This window comes from Lobosporangium transversale (genome assembly GCF_002105155.1).
Source record: "Lobosporangium transversale strain NRRL 3116 chromosome Unknown BCR41scaffold_37, whole genome shotgun sequence".
NCBI lineage: Eukaryota > Fungi > Mortierellomycota > Mortierellomycetes > Mortierellales > Mortierellaceae > Lobosporangium > Lobosporangium transversale.
The window spans coordinates 410324-429891 of record NW_019029015.1 but is presented as its reverse complement, the minus strand read 5'-3'; the positions used below and the strand labels follow the sequence as shown (position 1 = coordinate 429891).

Sequence of the window (19568 nt, the reverse complement as noted above, 5' to 3'; positions counted from 1 at the left end):
TTTAAACATTAAGTTAAATTTCAAATGCCGATTAATGTACACACTGTTGATTCAGTTTTTTTTTTTCCCTCTTCCCTTCCCCAATCATCTCACTTTTCACTTAGTTTCCAAACTGTCTTCCCCCTGGGTGGATTCAACTTCTGATGACTCAATTGGTTCAAATGCTTGGTCTGATGGCGCTTCTTTAGGAATGCTACTACTATCACTGTTGCTGTTGTTGTTGGTGTTGTTATTGTTATTATTATTGCTGCTGTTGCTAGGATCGCTGGAGGCAGCCTGAGCCATGCTCTTGATCGGGCTACTGCTTTCTGATCCTCCCACAGTTGCAACTACACCAAAGGTTGGTGTGGTGTTATTGACCAAAACTGGTGTCCATACCTTCACATTGAACCGCTGTTGTATCCGTACAACTCGGCCCACAGCAGTCTTCTCTTTTCCCCTATCATCATCCCCACCTGCTTCACCTTCTTCACCTTCACCCTCACCTTTTTCTACTCCTTTGTTTCCCGATCCATCTTTTGCATCTGTTCCCCCATCCATTTCGTTACTTTGTTTTGAAACTTGATCTGTTGGTTCAAACTTCAGTCTAGCCTCGGGCCCCATCCACGTCTCTCGACCATCTTGGAATGCCTGAAGAGCTTCTGCAGCCAAGGTTGCATTCTTGAAAACAACCAAGCACTGACCAAGAGGATCTTTTGTAGAGGCTTTAAGACGTCTCAGCTTCGCTCCTGGGGGTAAGACTAGATCTTCAAAAATGTCGTCTTGTGCATCATACTCATGAATTTCCAAGATGTGGCTTAGGCTGGGTACCTTTTCAGATTCTAAAGGGAGGAGGGGGAGCATATATGATTTATATGATTTGAAATAGACATCAGTCTCAATAATGCTCTTCCCCTATCTCTCTCAAACAACAACAGCAATAACAACAACAACAACAACAACAACAACAACAACAACAACAACAACAACAACAACAACAACAACAACAAAATCGAGAACAAGCTATAGCCTTACCTGATGACGTGCCCTTGGAAATACCATCATAGGATGGTGTGGTGAGAACTGAATAGTCATAGAGCAAATTGGCCTTCTTATTAGTATTATGCGATCCAGCATTACCGCCGCTATTATTTCCTCCACCACTGCTGAACCCGGTTGAGGAAGAAGAGGAATACGAACGATTCATTCCTACAGGAACATGTGGTTGGAAGCTTTGTTGATGTTGATTAATATGCTGTTGTTGTTGCTGTTGATATTGATGTTGCTGTTGATGAGGATGAGTATGAGCATGGGGATGAGGATTAATGTTTGGATGTTGCTGCATTTGCTGATGGTGTTGCTGTTGCTGTTGCGGATAATTGTTGTTGAATGGCTGTCCATGGTAGCCTACATGTGGATGGTGTAAGTTTATCCCTTGAGGTGACCGATCGCCACCCAGCATCATTGCCTGCCCAGCATCCTGTGAAGGCATGAAACCTCCATCATTGTAGCCCTGATGACGGACTCCACCTGAATAATCACTCTGTCCACTACCGCTGCCGCCACCGCTAAATGACGAAGGGCTGTTAGGATCAAAAAGTTCAGTCGACTTGGGAGGTCTCCGCTCTACGTCATACAAGACATGCCCCCCTCCTCCTCCAGGTCCTCCCATCATTGCAGGCGGTTGGCCGCCAGCAATAGGCCCCGGTCCCGACCCTGGTCCTGGTCCCGACCCTGGTGTCTGCATAGGCATTATAGATGAGCCCTGCTGATTCATTGGTGTATTAGATTGATAATTATTATACGGTTTCTTCCCCCCTATTGGAGCCTGCGGCATGGGGTTATATAACATTGTGGATGGATCGACTTGACCAGGCCCATTCCAACTCTGACCTGGTGGGTATCTTGGCTAAATTGATGTTTGAAAATTAAGAAAAAAAACCGTTGGTTTTTTTTTTTTTTTTTTTTTGCTTTCAAAATAATAAGAGACATATCCAATATAATTTTTTTTTTATCCCTTGTAAAAATACGTACAAAACTTTCATTAGGTGACGTTGTGAGCGGCTGATTGATAAATCCGGGATACATGTTTGGGCCAGCCTGGATGTCACCAGGCATCGAGTGTGTGGGATAAAAGTCTGGGCCAAATTGTAGTGGCGGTACCTGCCCAACATTGCCTTCAAATGGTCTTCCGAAACGTTGCGCATGCGAGAAATCATCTCTGGATGAAGGCATATTGTAATTGTAGTTGTTGTTGTTGTTGTTGTTGTTGTTGCCATGATGATACTGCGAATGATGCATTTGTGGGTGTGTCCTTGCATGATGTGGATGTTGAAAGTGAGGTTGATGTCCATAATGTTGCTTCGAGTTGGGATTGCGTCGACCACCTCGTTGAGAAGAATGGAAGGGTTGTTGATGGTTATTTACGTGGTTATGCGAAGAGTTGGGAGGGTTGGTATTAATATTATAGGGTTGCTGGAGCATGTTAGGACCGGAGGAGGGATACTGTGTTAACGTGTTCCCATGCGGGAAAGCTGGATTAGAATCCTGGGATGAATTATAAAATGTAGGTCCATCATGGCCGGTTGGTATCCCACGCTCAGGCCATGGCGATGATGTCCCGGGCTGTGGGTAGACATAAGGGGTGTTTGTTCCATTACTGAAGGGATGCCCTTGAGACGACGGGCCAGATTGATATGTTATGGGACCATTGTTAAATCCACTATTCATTGGGGTGTGGCTGTTGCCATGTTTTGGATACGACTTTTTCGGAACGAACGCTGGGGCATTTATACCCTTGACGAAACCTGGGCCTGAAGATTGGTGGCCGTAATTAAAACCAGAGGCATGGTTGCCCCCAGTGTTGTTGTTATTGGGATGATTACGATGTTGTTTGTGCCCACCAGGATGAGAGTACGAAAATGAGGCTCTTGAGCTTCCGCTACTCATTGGTGAGACTGACCCGGAGTTGGATGTCGGATTCTGTCCAAAATAATCGTATGCTTTAGATGGGGCAGAATTAGAGGGTGAATTCGTTGAAGGTGATTCCGTTATTATGGACCCAAGGTTGGGGCTTTGAAATCCGTCCTGGCTTGAAGATGATGAGATTGTCCTCGCCAGTCCAATTGGTGTCTTGACTGTGTTTGATGAAGAGGAGGTATTCGAGGCAGTGCTCTTGCGCCTTTTCGGATCTGCGCACTCTGCCGCCAAATCGCCTTTGGATTGTTTGGTCTTTGGTCCAAGTCCCTTGCCGGTGCTCTTGGGATTAGAGTCCTGACCGCCGATGGTCGGAAGAGGCGATGGAGAGGTGCTTCTCGAGACGCTACGCGAGTTTGGGGACGATTGGTTTTGCTGGCGAGAGTCCACATCGTTCTGTTCCTCTTGCGACCGAGTTGTTCCTGACCCCGTTCTTCTTCCATTCGTCTGCTTCCGACCGTTCTTGTTTTTGAGACTGTCGTCACATGATTCCTGACGTGGAGAATCGCCCAGGGGTGCTGTTACTGGGGAAGAATCACATCGTGAATTAGATCCAGAACCATCAGACTTTGATTTTGAAGAAGCATCCTCTTGAAAGATACGTGCTCTTGCTCTGGCGTACGCCTCCTCTCGCTCCTTTATAGAAATAGTCTTGCGATCAGGCTCTGTTGATGCTTCCGGAGTAGGTGTACCGCTAGCAGGTCGATTCGGGTTCCTCTTCAACAGTTTCATCTGCTTTATAGGCTGTTCTTCTTCTTCTTCAACTAAATCTGAGAATCGCAAAGGAGGGCTAGGGTACCAAAACCAAAAAAGAAAAAAGAAAAAAAAAAAAAAAAAGGAGTAGGTGGGATTAATATTTCGTCACAATAATAATAATAAATTTGCCCAATTGATGCGCAGCTCCAAAAGTCTTTTACTCACATTGCGGATTGCTCAGTCTTGTACAGGATGATTTTCCTGTTCTGTGGATCTACAGCGCGAGTAATCTTGAAGTAATTGGCGACACGATGGATAACCATACGGTAATAAGAATTGAGTGATGGGAACTCTAGTTGTTCTTGACTGCATTAAATGTATGAACATGTGTTTGTAAAAAGAAAGAAGAAAGAAAATAAAGTCAACATTAGCAAAAGGTTTTTCGTTTATTATGCAGCATGAAAGGAAGAAAAAAAGGAAAAAAAAGATCAATTGCTCCCCCATACCCATACATACCTCGGATTGTTAAGAAAACTACAAAACTCGCGGTCCAATTTGAGAAGAAAGATTCGATCCTGTCGATTTTTGAGTGCATTGACCAAGAACTCATCCAGAGCCATGTCTCCTCCTGTGTCATTTGAGTCATCCTCCAACTCTAATCCTTCTAGAGTCCTTGTCAGCCCCGCTACTTGTTCTTGAGATGCCGATGAATGTTCAGTTGATGTGAGGGGCGTATTACTGCCGGAGACGGTACAAGGCGATGATTCAGATGTATTTGCATTGGGCCGTAGTATCGTAAATACAGGTTGTTGTTGCTTTTGCTGTTGCTGTTGCGAGTCAGTGGCAGTAGCCTGTTCTCCATTAACAGCTGAAGCAGCTATTGTATCATCCACTGTTGCCGGCTTTTAAATAAGATGATATATATTTGCTTTTTTTTAGTATAGTTTTCAACAAAGATCAGGGGATCCTCGCTAATAAAAAGCGCGAAGAGGGAGTTTATAACTTTTTTTAGATACCTTTGAGTCTCCAGAGTTCTGTGCCATCCTTGTTTGAGTGAGTTGTGAGTGATCAGACGATTAATTCCCTTGTTCTTTTTAAGTGAAATGACAGGTGTTTTTTAATGAATATAATTGAGCTCGGTGCAAAATCACAAAGATGAACGATTGAGGATGCTGACTGATGCAAATAAGAATAAAAGAGAGAAACCATGCATAAATCAAGAGGAGAAATATATAAAATAAGAAAAAAAGAAAAAAAGAAAAAAAAAGAGTAAGGAAGTGGCTATAAGCTGGTTTGAGCCCTGTTGTGTAACCCTTCAAGTGCGGCGTTTGGGTGCCTGGTTGTTCTGGTTATCGGAACTAAAATGTTTACAAAAAAAAGAAAAAAGTTACAAGGACAAGTAAAAAAAAAAAATGGAGTCAAAAAGGGGAAGAAAATCCTGATTGAGAACACATAGAGTGAAAAGGATTCCTGTTCAAAAAAAAACAAGAATATCAAATAAAAAGTGGAGTTTCAGTTCTACTGCAGAATAGTAAATGGTCAAGGATAATGTTGAAAAAAAAAAAAAAAAAAAAAAAAAAAAAAAAGTAAAGAAGCTATTGCGGAAAAGAGGAAAATCAAAGGCTAAGGAAAAGTGAAAAGTGGCAATAGATTCAGCATCAAGGAAGTATGACAATTGGTTCCATGGCTTAGCAATACATCAAGGCGTAGTCACAATAAAAAGATTCATGTAGAGAAAAGGACCCTTGAGTTTTAATTAGGCAATCATAAAAGAAAATGGTCAATCCCAAGGATGTAAAGGAATGAAAGGAAAAAAAAAGTAGAAGAAAAGTGTGCCAAGTTGATTAGTTGAATGCATGTTCATGATGGTTGCTGTAAGTAACACATGCATTAGAAAAAAAATCCAATGACGTTTTTTGTAATTTTTTTTTCAATTAAATACTAGTAGTACATGTTCAGAGTGGGCGTTTTTTCTTTGAAAGTTTGGCTGCTGTAATTACTTTGGAAGTAGTTGTCCGTTTTGAAGTCACCCTTGATGTTTGCTTGCTGCCTTTGACTTGGCGGGTCCCTTCCTGACGACCAGACGTGCACGCGTTTGCAAAATGGCCCTTCTAAAAGGAGTTTTAAAGCCAAATTTAATACGACTTTTACTTCGATCCAAGTTGAATTATATACATATATATATCGTATGTATATGTATCAGTATATCGATAGTAACAAATATGCTTTGATAGTGTAAACATACCTGATTACATTTATAGCAAACAGAGTCCGACCGGGAGGAACTAGTTTTTGATTGTAATGGACGATTGCCACTGCCACTGCCACTGCCATTCCAAGGTTCAGAGACCTGGTTTACATCTAATTCATCATCCCACTTAAAGAAACCGCAGCCAACCTGCTTGCTACACCGCCAAAACATCCGGCCGTTGTTCTTTGATGATTTTAAGTCCTTGGCCACAAGTCCACAAAAGCATCTCGGTCTCCTATCTCCTGTACTTCCTCCCGCCTCCAAATTCTGTAGAAATGCCTCCATGACCATCTACAGGAACAACATATTTAAATATGATGAGATTGGATGAACAGATAATAAGATGACCTGCCAATAACTTTTTTTAAATAAACTTATCATACCGGATAATTGAAATTATCCAGTACAGTTAAAGTCCCATATTTACCTCATTCGCGCGTTGTGGAGTATGATCACCATGTTCAATCGACTTTGAGTTCGATCCACTTGTATTGTCTGCAAATTGGAAAAAGTCGCACTGTTCGTCACCACGTTTGGCGCATGTGTAAAACAGTCGACCCTGATTCGGGCCCTCCTTCATCACTCTTCGTTCAACTGCCAAAGGTCGTCCCTCGCAATGACAGAAAGGTATGGCTGAAGATTGCATCGCTGTTACCTCTCGAGACAAATGTTGAGGCTGTGCCTGGGCTTGGACAAATGCATTAACAGGAGCCACATTTTCAGTATTGGGATTGTATCCCGGTCTTGAGTGATACCCTCTACCGCTTCCTCCTCCACCTTGATTATGTCCATTGTCTCCTTGACCACCTCCTACATCTGGACCCGGCGGTCGACCTACTGGGCCTGGTGGTGGTGCCGCATCAGGTCGGCGCCGTAGATGACGTTCAACTGCCTATAACCATCCAATGCGTTAGTCTATGCTCACCAGTGTAATCGTCAAATCCAAAGGGTCCATTAAATAGCCTTTTTTTTTTTTTTTTTTTTTTTTTTTTTACCTCTTGTAATATCCTCTTATCCCTGTTGACAATCTCAAATACGTTGCGGTACATCTCAATTGCCTCCCGAACAACCTGATCCTTACTTTTGTTTCCAGAACAAATCAGCTTTAGATTGCTTTCAAGCTATTAACAGCAAAACCAATAGAATGAGATGCTGTCGTTAGTTTATTTGCATAAAAAAAAAAAAAAAAACAAACAAGGAGAACGTACCGCACAAGATATAGTTTTCGAATAACTTACTTGACTTCTCAAGAATGGTTTCGAGAGACTCATATCCAATCCAATGTTATCATACCCCTCCACAAGAGCTATCCCCAGGGTCGACGGTGTGAATACATATTCTTTGTCACGCTTGCTTCGAACAACGTACTCTCGTTTGGTAATAGTCTTGATATGCTCCGCAATAGTAGCATCCGTGCCTATCTCCCATGATACATTTGGAAATTGAGAAATAAAATCGGAGAATTGATTGGTGATTAAAATCAGAGAAATTTATTATATTAAATTTGGCGATATCTGTAAATATCTGTGTCACGCCCTTACCGATCCCATTCTTATCCATTAACGCGATAAGTTGACTTTCTGTCAAAAGAGTAGGGGGGGTGGTTGCACCCATTTTCATTAAAAACTCTGTCGGTATAAATTCTTCGCCTTCTGAAAAGTTTGGAAGAACTGTCCCTGTCCATTTATCATATGGATATACATCCAGGTAGTTGCGCTCTTTGATAATCAATCCAGTCGCTTTAAATGATTCGGTATGGATAGTGGCTTCAATATCCGTCTGATCGCCTTTAGCATCCTCAGCACAGCAAGCAAGGAATCGACGCGTAATAAACTCGAAAACGCGCTTCTCATTCCCGTCCAAGTTTTCTGTATGCATTACTGGATGAATAGGTGGATGGGCTTGATCATTATTTTTTCCTCGTCTTGGATTCCGATAGCCTCCTTCTACAAGTCGCTGTGCAAATCGGCCCCACTGACTATTATGTGTTTGTTTTTCAATAAGACTCATCAAATTGTAGTTTGCATCGAATTGATCCGTCTCAGTTCTAGGATAAGATATCCATCCTTTCATATAAAGACTCTCTGCAGCCTAATGTCCATCGTGATACCAATAGAGCATCCGTATTAGGTAAACCACACATAATCCTCATATAGGCTTTATCCAACATATATATTGTACATACTGTCATAACTTCATCAGAAGGGATCGATAGGAATTTAGAGCCATTCTTCTGAAGTTCAACCGTGGTCAGTGGTAGTGGCCGGCTAGATAGCCATACATGAGATGATCGCACAATTGTTAGTATTATATAGTAAAATAAATACAAGTTGCTATGCCCATGAAACACAGCAATGGTGGTTTCACTTACTATTTTGATGTGGGCTGGGACTTCACCTTGGTTATTACAACTTTGGGTCCCGTTATCTCAATACAGGCTTCATAGATTATCAGGCAAACTAATTGGTCAAACAAGTGTCCTCGTTGCCAAGTAAATGTTGTATCGAGTCCGTCTTTGTTGTGCTTTAGTTCCAATTTCCAAAAGTTTTCTGGTATAAAATTCTCGACCCGCCGAAATTGATCAACAACGAATCCTAATGTAGGGAACTGACAAGGACCTTTTGCAACAGGATAGAGAAAAAGAGATCCCAGGCAATTGAGTCAGTTGAAAGTCTGAAGATGCAGCATACCAAGTTTTGCCTTTTTTTTTTTTTTTTTTTTTTTTTTCCAAAAAAAAAAAAGGTTGCAATAACTTTAAATCATCAAGAGTCCAACTCCCTCTGCCTTACCATAACTAATAACTCCTTCAAACAATGCCGGAAAGCTGTTTTGAAGATTCAATGTTTGGAATCTTGTGAATGATGCCCCGATACGAAGATCTAGCTCCATACGCGCATCCACAGCCTCCGCTTGACGCATATCCAGCATGACTGGGTTCCGCATTGCCCGATGCACCTCACTATCATTTTTTTATTTTTATTTTTATTTTTTTTTATTTTTATTTTTTTCGAAAAGGTGGTTTTAGGATGTTAGATGTGGCAAATCATGCAATCAAATGGTTCCATAATCCTTTGTCAGATCTGTAGTTGACTTACGCCGGAGTAACTGAACTGAATCGAGCTCGACAAATAGTGAGACGTTGATTTTGACGTCGACATACAGTCGCAATCTCTGCTCCAATATTTTCTCCTTCGCGATCGCAATCCGTCCATATCATGACCTGATCTGCTAAACGTGACTCCTGTCTAAGATTCTGCTCCACAGATGTCAAATCCTACAAGAAGCAATATAAGCCATGAGTAGTTTGGAAATTGAACAAAACAAAAACAAAAACAAAAACAAAAAATTGTTAAAGCACATTTACCTTTGATGTAGCTTTCTCAATTTCTAGTTCGAAAAGCTCCACTGGCGCACAACTATGCCATTTCCTGTATCTAGATGGGAAATCTGTACTAAACAAATGTCCTCGTACTGCCGTCATCACAACATGAGCCATAGTATTGTTTGGAAGCTTATAGGTGAATTCATGGTTCCGTGTATATTGATCATTTGTCGGTCTCTAAGAGCAAAAAAAAAAAAAAAAAAAAAAAAAAAAAAAAAATATTATATGACATCTGATGTTAAACATCATCAAAACATGTTGTTTCTCTTGCTCAAAAACAGGAAAAAAAAAAAAAAAAAAAAAAAAAAAAAGCGCTCACAACCTACTGAGCTAAACTGTCCGTTTGACAGTATTTGGGCAAGAGATTTCGACATTGCTGGCTTTTCTGCCACGCAAAGTATCCTCATGTTGACATTCAGTAATGTTTCTTTTTATTTTATTTTTTATTTTGGGTTATGGGATGGGAATGAATAAACAAAAACAAAAACAAAAAAAGAAAAAAAGAATAAAAAAAGGACCGAAAACTACAGTAAATAATTTATGAATGATTTCAATGTCAACATTTTAGTGGCGCAAAGGGGCAAAAATGGAGTGAATGTGGCTGCAGAGCCAGACCTTTCGAATTTAAAGAAACAAAATGAATGTTTATTGCAATCGTACAGGACAAACAAACTATGGTTTATTACTTAGAACTACAACTTGTCGATGGAAAACGAAGGGGGGAGAGACTTTAGACAAAGAGGGAAAAAAACGCAAGGTATGGAGAAGACAAGAAAAAGGATTAAAGAAACCACTGCCCTGTTTCCGTGCCTGATACGTGTGTGACTGTGGACAATCTTACCATTTCGGTAAGTGTAACCAGGAGTACCAGAGTATCGCCATTTAAAAATGTAGTCGTCATTTGTCTCGCTGGACAGTAGCACATTTGTTGATAAAAAGGAAAAAAAAAAAAAAAAAGACAGAACACCATCGAGGAACCAGAGAAAAATAAATTTGGAAAGTGCTTAATTCATCTTCAATCCTCACACTTCACATGCAAAAGGACGACCTGTAAAGCACACTTTTGACCACATATATGGAGATCAACTACACGAGTATAAAAATGCAAGAGGCACGGAAAGATCAAATCTTTATTTCCAGCGATATTGACAATAATGGTTTAGACTCCATTAAATCAAAAGAACAATTTAGCGGGTCTAATTTTTCAAGATTCATGGAAAAAAAGAAAAAAAAAAAAAAAAAGAAAAAGAGTAAGTTCCAAAGGAGTCATATGAAAATTAAGAACCATTGTAACTTGTTAAAATAATCTCCTGATAAAAGTTTACCTTGGTGAAACCGATGGCAGCAGCGTTCTCACGGAAGCACTGACGGCAGATGTTGAGACCGTACTTGCGGATCAAACCAGCGGGGTGAGTGCAGACGCGGCTGAATATGAATTAAAAAAGAAAGAATAGATGAGCTGTAAGTATAATGAATTGCAAAAAAAAAAAAAAAAAAAGTCCATGAGGATATCGGGGTGATTTATTCCTTGAAATGAAACCAAAACCCTCCAAGATGTAAGCGCGTGTTGAGATCAATTAGTAAGGTGTGAATAAGTATTATTTCTTTTTTTTTTTTTTTTTCCCGGTCCTGCGATAATCAGCGTCAGCAGTGTTCAGTGTGTAAATATCAGGATTCTTCCAGTGAACATTAACATGTCATCATTCCAGCAATTGTAAAGATGAGGTAAATAAAGCGTCTCAACAGATTAACATGATTGAGAATTGTAAAATTATAAATAGTCCGAATGATTAAACCGATTATCCAGTTCGAGTTGAATTGCATTATGCTGGCGGGTTTTTGTTTTCAATCCAAATGATTTTTTTTTTTTTCTAAAATTTCCGTCTTTCCTTTTGAAAGCTCATAATGTTGAAAGATCCTGATGCCCTGACTAGTAACTTTGTATCGCCTTACCACTCGCGGGAGCCCTTGCCATAGCCACGGGGGTGGGAGTTCCAGATGTTGCTGTGAGCCATTGTTGTGAATTCGACAATTGGATTTCAAAAAGAGCGAAAAAGGAGGATCTCTTGCTTTCTCGTCACAAACAAAAAACTAATACACATCCAAAAAAATTATCCATTCATCTGATTGGCCATCTTCGAGTCATGTGATTTATCCGCTTTTTACAACTTGTGACTGTTTATTTGTTTGATAAACAAAATTGAAAGCAAACAATCCAAAAAAAAAAAAGCACAGTGCAATAAAACAATAAAAGAGTCTCTTGGGCCTTTTTTTCTATTGGCATATTTTCTGCATCTCCTCATTCCACTCTTACTCTCATCCTTCAGCCATGGCTGGACGTCCTACATCAAAAAATGCTGCGCCCAAAGCTACCCAAAAGAATAATAAGCGAAAAGTGAGCTCCACCCAAGCTGCGTCCAAAAAGATTAAATTAACCCCTGGTGCTGATAAAGCCGCTGGTAAATCCACTGCTAAAGCCAAGAATGGCAAGACAGGAAAAGGTGCACCCAAGGCCAATAAAGAGGACAGTGATGAGGAGGACGATGAATCCTGGGCCTATGGTGCAGTGAGCGAGAGTGAAAGTGACGTTGGTGAACAGGTACGATCACTTTTTTTTTTATTTTTTTTATAGAATTTAATCATATATTCTTTTTTTCCTCAATTGCTTAATTTTTTCTCTCTTTCCTTCTTTCTTCTGTTGCCAATGTATATAGGGCGACGAATTTGTATCGGCTGATGAAGGTTCAGATATTGAAGTCGGGACATTGGATGACGATTTCCTCGGTGATGAGTTTGGAGATTCGGATGAAGAATCTAAAGGTCCTGGTTCCAAAATGTTCGGCTCAGATGAGGAAGAAGAAGGCGAAGACAATGAGGAAGATGAAGAGGACATATTCGCCAGTGACAGTGATGAATCCGCTGATGAGGATATGGAAACGAAGTCGCGTAAACTGGATGCTGCCAAGAAGGCTGAGGCGGAAGAAGCTGAGGCGGAACTTCAAACCAATATTGTGTACGAAGATGATAAATATGTCCTTCCTGCGGATGATCACGAGACCTTACAGAGTACTGATTTGCAAGTTGTTCAAGCTCGTATTCAGGAAATTGTACGAGTATTAAACAATTTCAGGGAGATGAGAGAAGGAAACAGGTAAGCAGCTGCAATATTGCCTTTATCATTATTCTTTATTTTTGGATTTTACAAAATTGTAGGGTATTCATGAATACGCTCTATATATATATGTATATGCGATATTAGATCTCGTAACGACTACATTTCTCAGCTACTCAAGGATCTTTGTCTGTATTATGGATATAATGAGTATTTAATGGAGAAACTGTTCTACATTTTCCCGGTTTCTGAGGCTATCGAGTTCTTTGAGGCTAATGAGGTTCCTAGACCCGTTACGATTCGTACAAATACGCTGAAAACCCGTCGCCGTGAACTTGCGCAGGCCCTCATCAATCGAGGAGTCAATCTGGATCCCATTGGAAAATGGAGTAAAGTCGGTCTTCAGGTCTTCGATTCACCCGTGCCAATTGGTGCTACTCCAGAGTATTTAGCAGGCCACTATATGCTTCAAGCTGCATCCTCTTTCCTACCCGTCATGGCTCTTGCTCCTCAAGAGCATGAGCGCATCTTGGATATGGCCTCTGCCCCAGGTGGAAAGAGTACTTATATTGGTAATTTTTTTTTTCTTCATTATTTTGAATCTATTATTTAATGTTTTCATCGCTCAGTAATTTAACTTTTTTTTTTTTTTTTTTTTTTTTTTTTTTTCAACTTGATCTCATATTACTTTAGCGGCTTTGCTCAAGAACACAGGAATGGTCTTTGCGAATGACGCAAATAAAGATCGTACGAAATCTTTGGTCGCCAATATCCATCGTCTCGGCGTCAAGAACGCTGTTGTTTGTAACTATGATGGTCGAGAGTTTCCTGGGGTGATCGGTGGTTTTGATCGTGTGTTGTTGGATGCACCATGCTCTGGAACAGGAGTCATTTCCAAGGATGCATCTGTGAAGACCAACAAATCAGAACAGGACTTCCAAATGCTATCCCAACTGCAGAAAGAACTTGTATTGAGTGCTATTGACTCGGTCGATGCCAACAGTAAAACTGGTGGCTATATTGTCTATTCCACTTGCTCCGTCACTGTGGATGAAAATGAGGATGTGGTCAATTATGCTCTTAGGAAACGTCCCAATGTCAAGTTGGTTTCCACAGGTTTGGATTTCGGGAAGGAGGGTTTTACACGTTATAGAGAAAAGGTCTTCCATCCTACCATCAGTCTCACAAGGCGTTACTATCCTCATATGCACAACATGGATGGATTCTTCGTTGCAAAGTTTAAGAAGATTAGCAACAAGATTCCTAAAAAGAATGATGACAGTGCTGATACAGTCGAAGATGAGGAGTTCACACCGATTACTGACGATTCTGGAAAGCGTTCTCGAGGAGGAAAGAAGGATACAGCAGCAAAGACAGAAGAGGTGGAGAAGATTAGCTTTAACCCCGAGGAAGATGATGAACTTATTAGAGGTAAATTTGCTATTTTACTGTTTGTCTGGCTGTTTAATTATAAAAAAGAAAAGAAGGAAACCGCTAATTTTATATTGATCTTTTTTTTTTTCTTTTTTTTTTTTTTTTTTTTTTTTTCAAATGTTATATATAGCATCGCAAGCCAAGCTATTGAAAACTCAGAAGGGTATCAAGCTTCGTCCAAAGAAATCTGCATAAATACATTATAGCATCAATAATTTTACTTGCACCATAGAATCAAAAAATACAAGAACCTCATTTAACAATTTACAAGTATGAAACATGGGATTTTATTTATTTAATGGTTCAAAACAAAAGCAATGGAGAGGAGAATGGAATTGTTGGGAGGAAAGCATATTTCAGTATATGTATATATTGGTTATCTCAGTTTTTTAAGCATGCTGCGCCCATTCAATCTTGGAAATGTCAATACCCTCCTGCACCATCTCCCAAAGTGGACTCATCTCACGCAACTTGTCAACATGGGCGACAACACGTGAAATGACGAAATCAATCTCCTCCTCCGTTGTGAAACGACCGATACCAAAACGAATCGAACTGTGTGCCATGTCATCTTCTGCGCCAAGGGCGCGGAGAACGTACGATGGCTCCAGAGATGCTGAAGTGCAAGCTGATCCGGATGAAAGAGCAATGTCTTTAAGTGCCATAAGAAGAGACTCTCCTTCTACATAGGCAAAAGAGAGATTCACACATCCAGGATATGATTGAACTTCGTCTCCATTTCTATAGACATGGCTGACTTGGGATGTGATACCCTTGATCAAGCGCTCTGATAGACGTTTGACACGCTCATGATCGTACTACATAGCGAGATAGAAGTCGGATGATTCCATTAATATCCATGCTGAAGAACATCATTAATTAATCGGACAAAAAATATTCACACCATCAGAACCCCTGCACATGCCATCATCGCACATGAACACCCTCTTAAAACCGCCTTGACAACCAAGACGTTTTTAAGGTATATTGGGCAAGATCAAGGCTAGGTGGTTATAGCAATGTCCGGGATGAATGGACAATCGTCACATGGTTACAATATCGTTAATAACAAGCCATATATTTTGCTCACTTACAGTCATTTCCTCTGCAGCGATTCTACATGCCTCTCCAAGTCCTACTACCAATGGTGCCGCAACGGTGCCGCTACGAAGACCACGCTCCTGTCCTCCACCAGTCATCAATGGAAGAAGACGGACTCTGGGTCGGCGACGGACATACAAGGCACCGACACCCTTAGGTCCATAGATCTTATGACCACTAATACTGAGGAGATCGATGTTCATCTTATTGACATCAATGGGAATCTTGCCAATCGCTTGCGCAGCATCCGTATGGAAAAAAATCTTTTTCGACCGGCAGAAAGCACCAATCTCTTCCAATGGTTGAATGACTCCAATTTCATTGTTGACAGCCATGACTGACACCAAAGCAGTGTCAGGGCGAACAGCAGCCTTAAGATCATCCATGGAAATCAAACCATTCTTTCCAACGGGCAAATAGGTAACATCAAAGCCCTCGTCACTCAATACACGGCATGAATCCAGAACACATTTGTGTTCCTATAAAAAAGGTCGAATTTAACAAAATATAACAACAACAATAACCGTAAGAAAGCAATATAAAAAAAAAAGCCTGGGAACCTTGGTTACCCAGTAAAAATATAAAATATAAAATATAAAACTGAAGGTGGTTTACCGTTTGTGTTGTGATAATATGGTTTTTTTTGCCCTTATAGAAACGAGCGACACCTTTGATGCTCAGATTGTTGGACTCGGTAGCTCCTGATGTGAACACAATCTCCTTGGAATCTGCTCCAATCAACTTTGCAATATCCTAAAGAAAGACACAAAAGTATAATGCATTAGGAAATGATGAACAAAAAAGCATTGCGTTACACCACGAAACTCGACTGGGTGTGGTCCACCCCTGCGCCTATATCACTGTTCTGTATCGTTTGTATTAGGTGACAGTTGGTATTGAGAGGGGAAATAAAAAAAAAAAAAAAAAAAAAAAAAAGAAAGAAATATCATTACCTCTCGAGCTTTATCAACGCCCTTTTCTGTCTCCCAGCCGTACGAGTGAGTTCTGGAATGAGGGTTTCCGTAAAGTTCGGTCATATACGGCAGCATAGCATCCAGTACACGAGGATCTGTGGGTGAAGTAGCCTGCATGTCCATATAAATAGGACGAGTGTTGCCTGCATCCTTGATTCCGGTAACTTCAAACCCGAGAGATTCTAATTTTTATAATATTCAATTTGTGAAAAACGAGAGTAAAACCGGACCAGTCAGAGAGGATTCAGGTGCTTACAAATATGCTGTGGTATGCTGTGCAGTATGCTGTAGTATGAAACTATGCAATGCCATGAGGCAAGCAAGTCAAATAGTATTTCGCATAACATGAATGTATTTCATAACCGAACTTTACTGTCCATCCTCTGTAAAGATCACAAACGCTCAAAAAAAAGGGCATCAAACGGATCTGAAATGAATTGTGTTAAAGAGACTGAGAATCAGAAAAAGTGCGTGGGTGCATTGCTTACCAGTGGATGGGGTGATCAAGACCTGGGTCTCAGTAGCTTGTAGACGTTTTGCGGTCGTGTGAAAGGCTGTAGCAGCAGGTGAGAGAATAAAGCGTGGAGTAATCGAGGGAGAAGGACGAGCGCTGCGCAACATGCGAGCAGGTCCCTGGATAAGGCGTGCAAAAGACATACTGTTTATGATGTATGTGCTATGCTTAGGCTGTGAAGGAGAAAGTGTCTATCACTCAACAATAAAGGTGAAATACCTCAAAGAAATATAAGTGAAAGAGAAAGAAAGAGAAAAAGAAGAAATAGTTGTCTTCTATTAATAATTGATGAACTGTCGAATTGAAGTGAACGAGTCGAGAGTGGAGAGAAAAGTGTGAGTTGTATTGCATTTTTTTCTTTTTTTGTTTGTCCAAAAAGGAAAATTGTTAAAGTGGCTGCTTTGGTTTATTAAACCACGTGCATAACCACCATTGTCATTTTGTCATTTACATGTCGTCTGAGTATGCAACTCTTTTACTGATCCATAAAAAAATTCCTTCGTATGGCTGCTTCCAGGCCTCAGGAAGGCCCATCTGCCTCTGCTCCCAGTTCCAGCACCTCAAACACCAGGAGTATACGGAGGCGTCCTAGCAATCGACAAGCTGCATTCTCATTTCTATCATCCATTCAACTTGACTCTTCTACTCAATCTCCTACCAAACATTCAGCAGGGATTACAGAAGATGAGGACGAACACGAATACGAGCATGAGAATAGACAGCAAGCAACAATGTCTAATGAAATGCCATCAACGCCTACACTGCCTGTAGTCACTACCCACAGTAATAACAACTACGCAGCCAGCAAGCTTCGTAGCGATAGAGATCTTCAGGACACAATCATATGTTCGTCACCTATCACATCAGTCCCATCTACACCAACGGACATACGTCTTCCCAATGCAGACAATAGACGCAGCTATGTTGGTAAAAAAGAGGAGGCTGCCACTAATTTTCTTTCCACGATCAGCCTGCGTGGAGAAACATCCGACGATGTGGATAACCTAAGTACGCGTGCATCCAGACCACCTCTCCCTCCAGGACAGGATTCTGGCTATCCTATCGCAGTCAACAGACCTACTGCACCTATGGCCCCCTCTCAGGGTGATCTTATCCCTCACTCCCCTGTCCAGCGCTCGTCTTCGACACCTTCTCTTGCCTCCAGTTGGGCCAGAAACACGAGCGACTCTATGTCAGAAACAGCGGAGCCTCTGCCTTCAGGGAGACATCGAAAGACCACCAATCTTGGCGCACACGCTGGCAGAGATGCGCAACCAACCCATCGTCGGTCCGTTCCCAACCCGAGACATCAATCTACACATGACGTGGATTCCTCATCTGGATTGCTTTCAACCTTATTAGCGCGCGAAAGCAACGCAGAGCCACAAAGTTCTTCCTTTGATCTTGGGAATACATCTACTCACAGATATATGTTGCAAAAGGCCTCTAGTAGATGGCTTGGGCCTCTGACTGACCATGTATACATCAAACCCCTCATTGCCTCTGGAACAGCCCACATTGTGAAGAAAATCTTCAGGAGACCCTCACTCAGTATACCTAGGCATCATAGTTATTCGCAATCATCAAGCCATCAGGCTGTAGGAACGTCTAGACACTCGCTATATAGAACAAATTCAGGAAGCACCACCCAATTGAAACAGCCTCTGGACACTCAACGACACATTTTTTATAGTGGTGAAGATCTCGCCAACAGTTGTGTCAGCCTCGGCGAGAATCTGAACCAACACGCATACATGTTAACTACAAAGAATGGTAGTCCATTCGCTGTCTCTTCTATCTTGCGCTACAACGACGATAAAGTGCCCAATAAACGGAGGCGGAGACGGTTTGATCGCGAATATTTACAACAAATCACAAAGGAAGCTCTTGTCCGGAAGAAAGCAAATTCATTTGCACACCTTTTAACACAAAGCAATGCATTAAGGTAATGCAATGAATAAGACCAAGCTAAAATGGCTCATGAGACTTAAAATCCAGTGCAATTTGTGGAGGCCTAATTTATCCAGCTCTATGATGTATCCGTAATAGCCCCGAACAAGAGGAGGATTCAGCTTCATATGACCCCTATTATCTTGATGATCCAGAACTGAAGACAGGGAAAAACCGAACGGTTATTTCACTGGCCTGCTATATGGTGCGTCCTCCAACTTTTTGTTTTTGTCGTTCTCTATTCCCTCCCTCGACCATACAAGCCCATAGTTGTATATCTTTTATTGATCTATGTCGTTAACCTGTTTCCAAAAATATTCTAGGGCTCCGTTATTCAATATACCCGACCATCTGATCTGAAGCGAGAGCTCAATGAGCACTTCCGGTCACGGCATCCTACGATCGACCCATCCATCACGTTATCTAAGATTCGTAAAGTCAAAACAGACCTCCTCGCAATATCAGAAGAACTCGACTTGGAAATCTCGACCGCTGCATTGGCATATGCTTATTTCGAAAAATTAATTATGAAAGGTTCTTGGAATGGTAAAGACTCTACGGGAATCTCGACAGAATCAAATCATTCTCCAGTAACGAAAGTGAACCGCAAGTTGATGGCCTGTAAGTGGATTTGAGTCGTTGCTTCCAACTTTTCATGTAATTAGGTCATGTAGATTAAATGGACTGACTTGTAAAACAATCTTTATTCCATTCTATTCCCATGTGCTTTCTATGTCTTGTAGGTGTGTGTCTATTACTGGCTTATAAAGTAAATGAACCCAAGCGGCCACCAGGGGAATTCACGGCGCTAATGAAACAAATGACAAAGCATATGTATGTCAGTGCCAAAGATATCAAGGAACATGAATTTCAAGTCTTTTCGTTACTCGAGTTCAATTTGTACTTGCCCAGGCAAGAATTTTTACCACATTTTGAGCAGATTCTCTATCGACAAGGTAAATGATATGGGAATGTGGGCACAGCAAATGCTCTGAATTTCGGATTGAGAGCTAAAACTCTTTGCTACTCTACTCTGACTGAATCTAGATTACCTCAATGTCCAAGAATATTTGGGGGAAGATGAATTTTACTCTGTACCTTCTCATCAACACAAAGCACCAGAATAGTATTTTTTTTTTTTTTTTTTTTTTTTTTTTAATCCAATTTGCCATTCACATCATCAACAACTTGCAATAGCA

At 41.0% G+C, this 19568-nt stretch overlaps 8 protein-coding genes across 8 annotated transcripts; 3 read left to right on the top strand and 5 right to left on the bottom strand.

Annotated features, from left to right (window-relative positions):
* Positions 1 to 26: 26 nt before the first annotated feature.
* On the bottom strand, positions 27 to 5059 carry BCR41DRAFT_424527 (hypothetical protein). Its single transcript, XM_022030444.1, has 6 exons — positions 4668 to 5059; positions 4168 to 4553; positions 3877 to 4017; positions 2014 to 3745; positions 1015 to 1888; positions 27 to 821 (listed from the first exon to the last, which is right to left on the bottom strand). The coding sequence occupies exons 1-6, from the start codon at positions 4692 to 4694 to the stop codon at positions 97 to 99; spliced, it is 3885 nt and encodes a 1294-aa protein (XP_021878507.1). The 5' UTR covers positions 4695 to 5059; the 3' UTR covers positions 27 to 96.
* Positions 5060 to 5453: 394 nt separating this feature from the next.
* Positions 5454 to 6157, bottom strand: BCR41DRAFT_359445 (hypothetical protein). The gene is made up of 2 exons (XM_022025217.1): positions 5897 to 6157; positions 5454 to 5762 (listed from the first exon to the last, which is right to left on the bottom strand). Exons 1-2 carry the CDS (start codon positions 6071 to 6073, stop codon positions 5607 to 5609), a joined length of 333 nt encoding a protein of 110 aa, XP_021878506.1. The 5' UTR covers positions 6074 to 6157; the 3' UTR covers positions 5454 to 5606.
* A 629-nt stretch (positions 6158 to 6786) lies between these two features.
* On the bottom strand, positions 6787 to 9691 carry BCR41DRAFT_309947 (DNA topoisomerase; the record flags this gene model as incomplete). The annotated part of the gene is made up of 9 exons (XM_022020974.1): positions 6787 to 7023; positions 7141 to 7319; positions 7444 to 7993; positions 8088 to 8169; positions 8274 to 8520; positions 8692 to 8861; positions 8998 to 9176; positions 9267 to 9461; positions 9611 to 9691. 9 exons carry the CDS (start codon positions 9689 to 9691, stop codon positions 6787 to 6789), a joined length of 1920 nt encoding a protein of 639 aa, XP_021878505.1.
* A 558-nt stretch (positions 9692 to 10249) lies between these two features.
* On the bottom strand, positions 10250 to 11354 carry BCR41DRAFT_359441 (ribosomal protein S14). Its single transcript, XM_022025216.1, has 3 exons — positions 11238 to 11354; positions 10610 to 10709; positions 10250 to 10480 (listed from the first exon to the last, which is right to left on the bottom strand). Exons 1-3 carry the CDS (start codon positions 11297 to 11299, stop codon positions 10472 to 10474), a joined length of 171 nt encoding a protein of 56 aa, XP_021878504.1. The 5' UTR covers positions 11300 to 11354; the 3' UTR covers positions 10250 to 10471.
* An 860-nt stretch (positions 11355 to 12214) lies between these two features.
* Positions 12215 to 14036, top strand: BCR41DRAFT_310023 (NOL1/NOP2/sun family-domain-containing protein; the record flags this gene model as incomplete). Its single annotated transcript, XM_022020980.1, has 3 exons — positions 12215 to 12435; positions 12544 to 12968; positions 13090 to 14036. 3 exons carry the CDS (start codon positions 12215 to 12217, stop codon positions 14034 to 14036), a joined length of 1593 nt encoding a protein of 530 aa, XP_021878503.1.
* Positions 14037 to 14219: 183 nt separating this feature from the next.
* Positions 14220 to 16562, bottom strand: BCR41DRAFT_373269 (cysteine desulfurylase; the record flags this gene model as incomplete). Its single annotated transcript, XM_022026754.1, has 5 exons — positions 14220 to 14648; positions 14925 to 15410; positions 15547 to 15684; positions 15885 to 16087; positions 16394 to 16562. The coding sequence occupies 5 exons, from the start codon at positions 16560 to 16562 to the stop codon at positions 14220 to 14222; spliced, it is 1425 nt and encodes a 474-aa protein (XP_021878502.1).
* A 237-nt stretch (positions 16563 to 16799) lies between these two features.
* Positions 16800 to 18833, top strand: BCR41DRAFT_146476 (hypothetical protein). Its single transcript, XM_022019569.1, has 3 exons — positions 16800 to 18364; positions 18447 to 18574; positions 18693 to 18833. The coding sequence occupies exons 1-2, from the start codon at positions 16923 to 16925 to the stop codon at positions 18463 to 18465; spliced, it is 1461 nt and encodes a 486-aa protein (XP_021878501.1). The 5' UTR covers positions 16800 to 16922; the 3' UTR covers positions 18466 to 18574; positions 18693 to 18833.
* Positions 18783 to 19496, top strand: BCR41DRAFT_309953 (hypothetical protein; the record flags this gene model as incomplete). Its single annotated transcript, XM_022020975.1, has 3 exons — positions 18783 to 18990; positions 19221 to 19325; positions 19417 to 19496. Coding segments are annotated over 3 exons (393 nt in total), but the record flags the coding sequence as incomplete, so codon positions are not given.
* Positions 19497 to 19568: the final 72 nt, after the last annotated feature.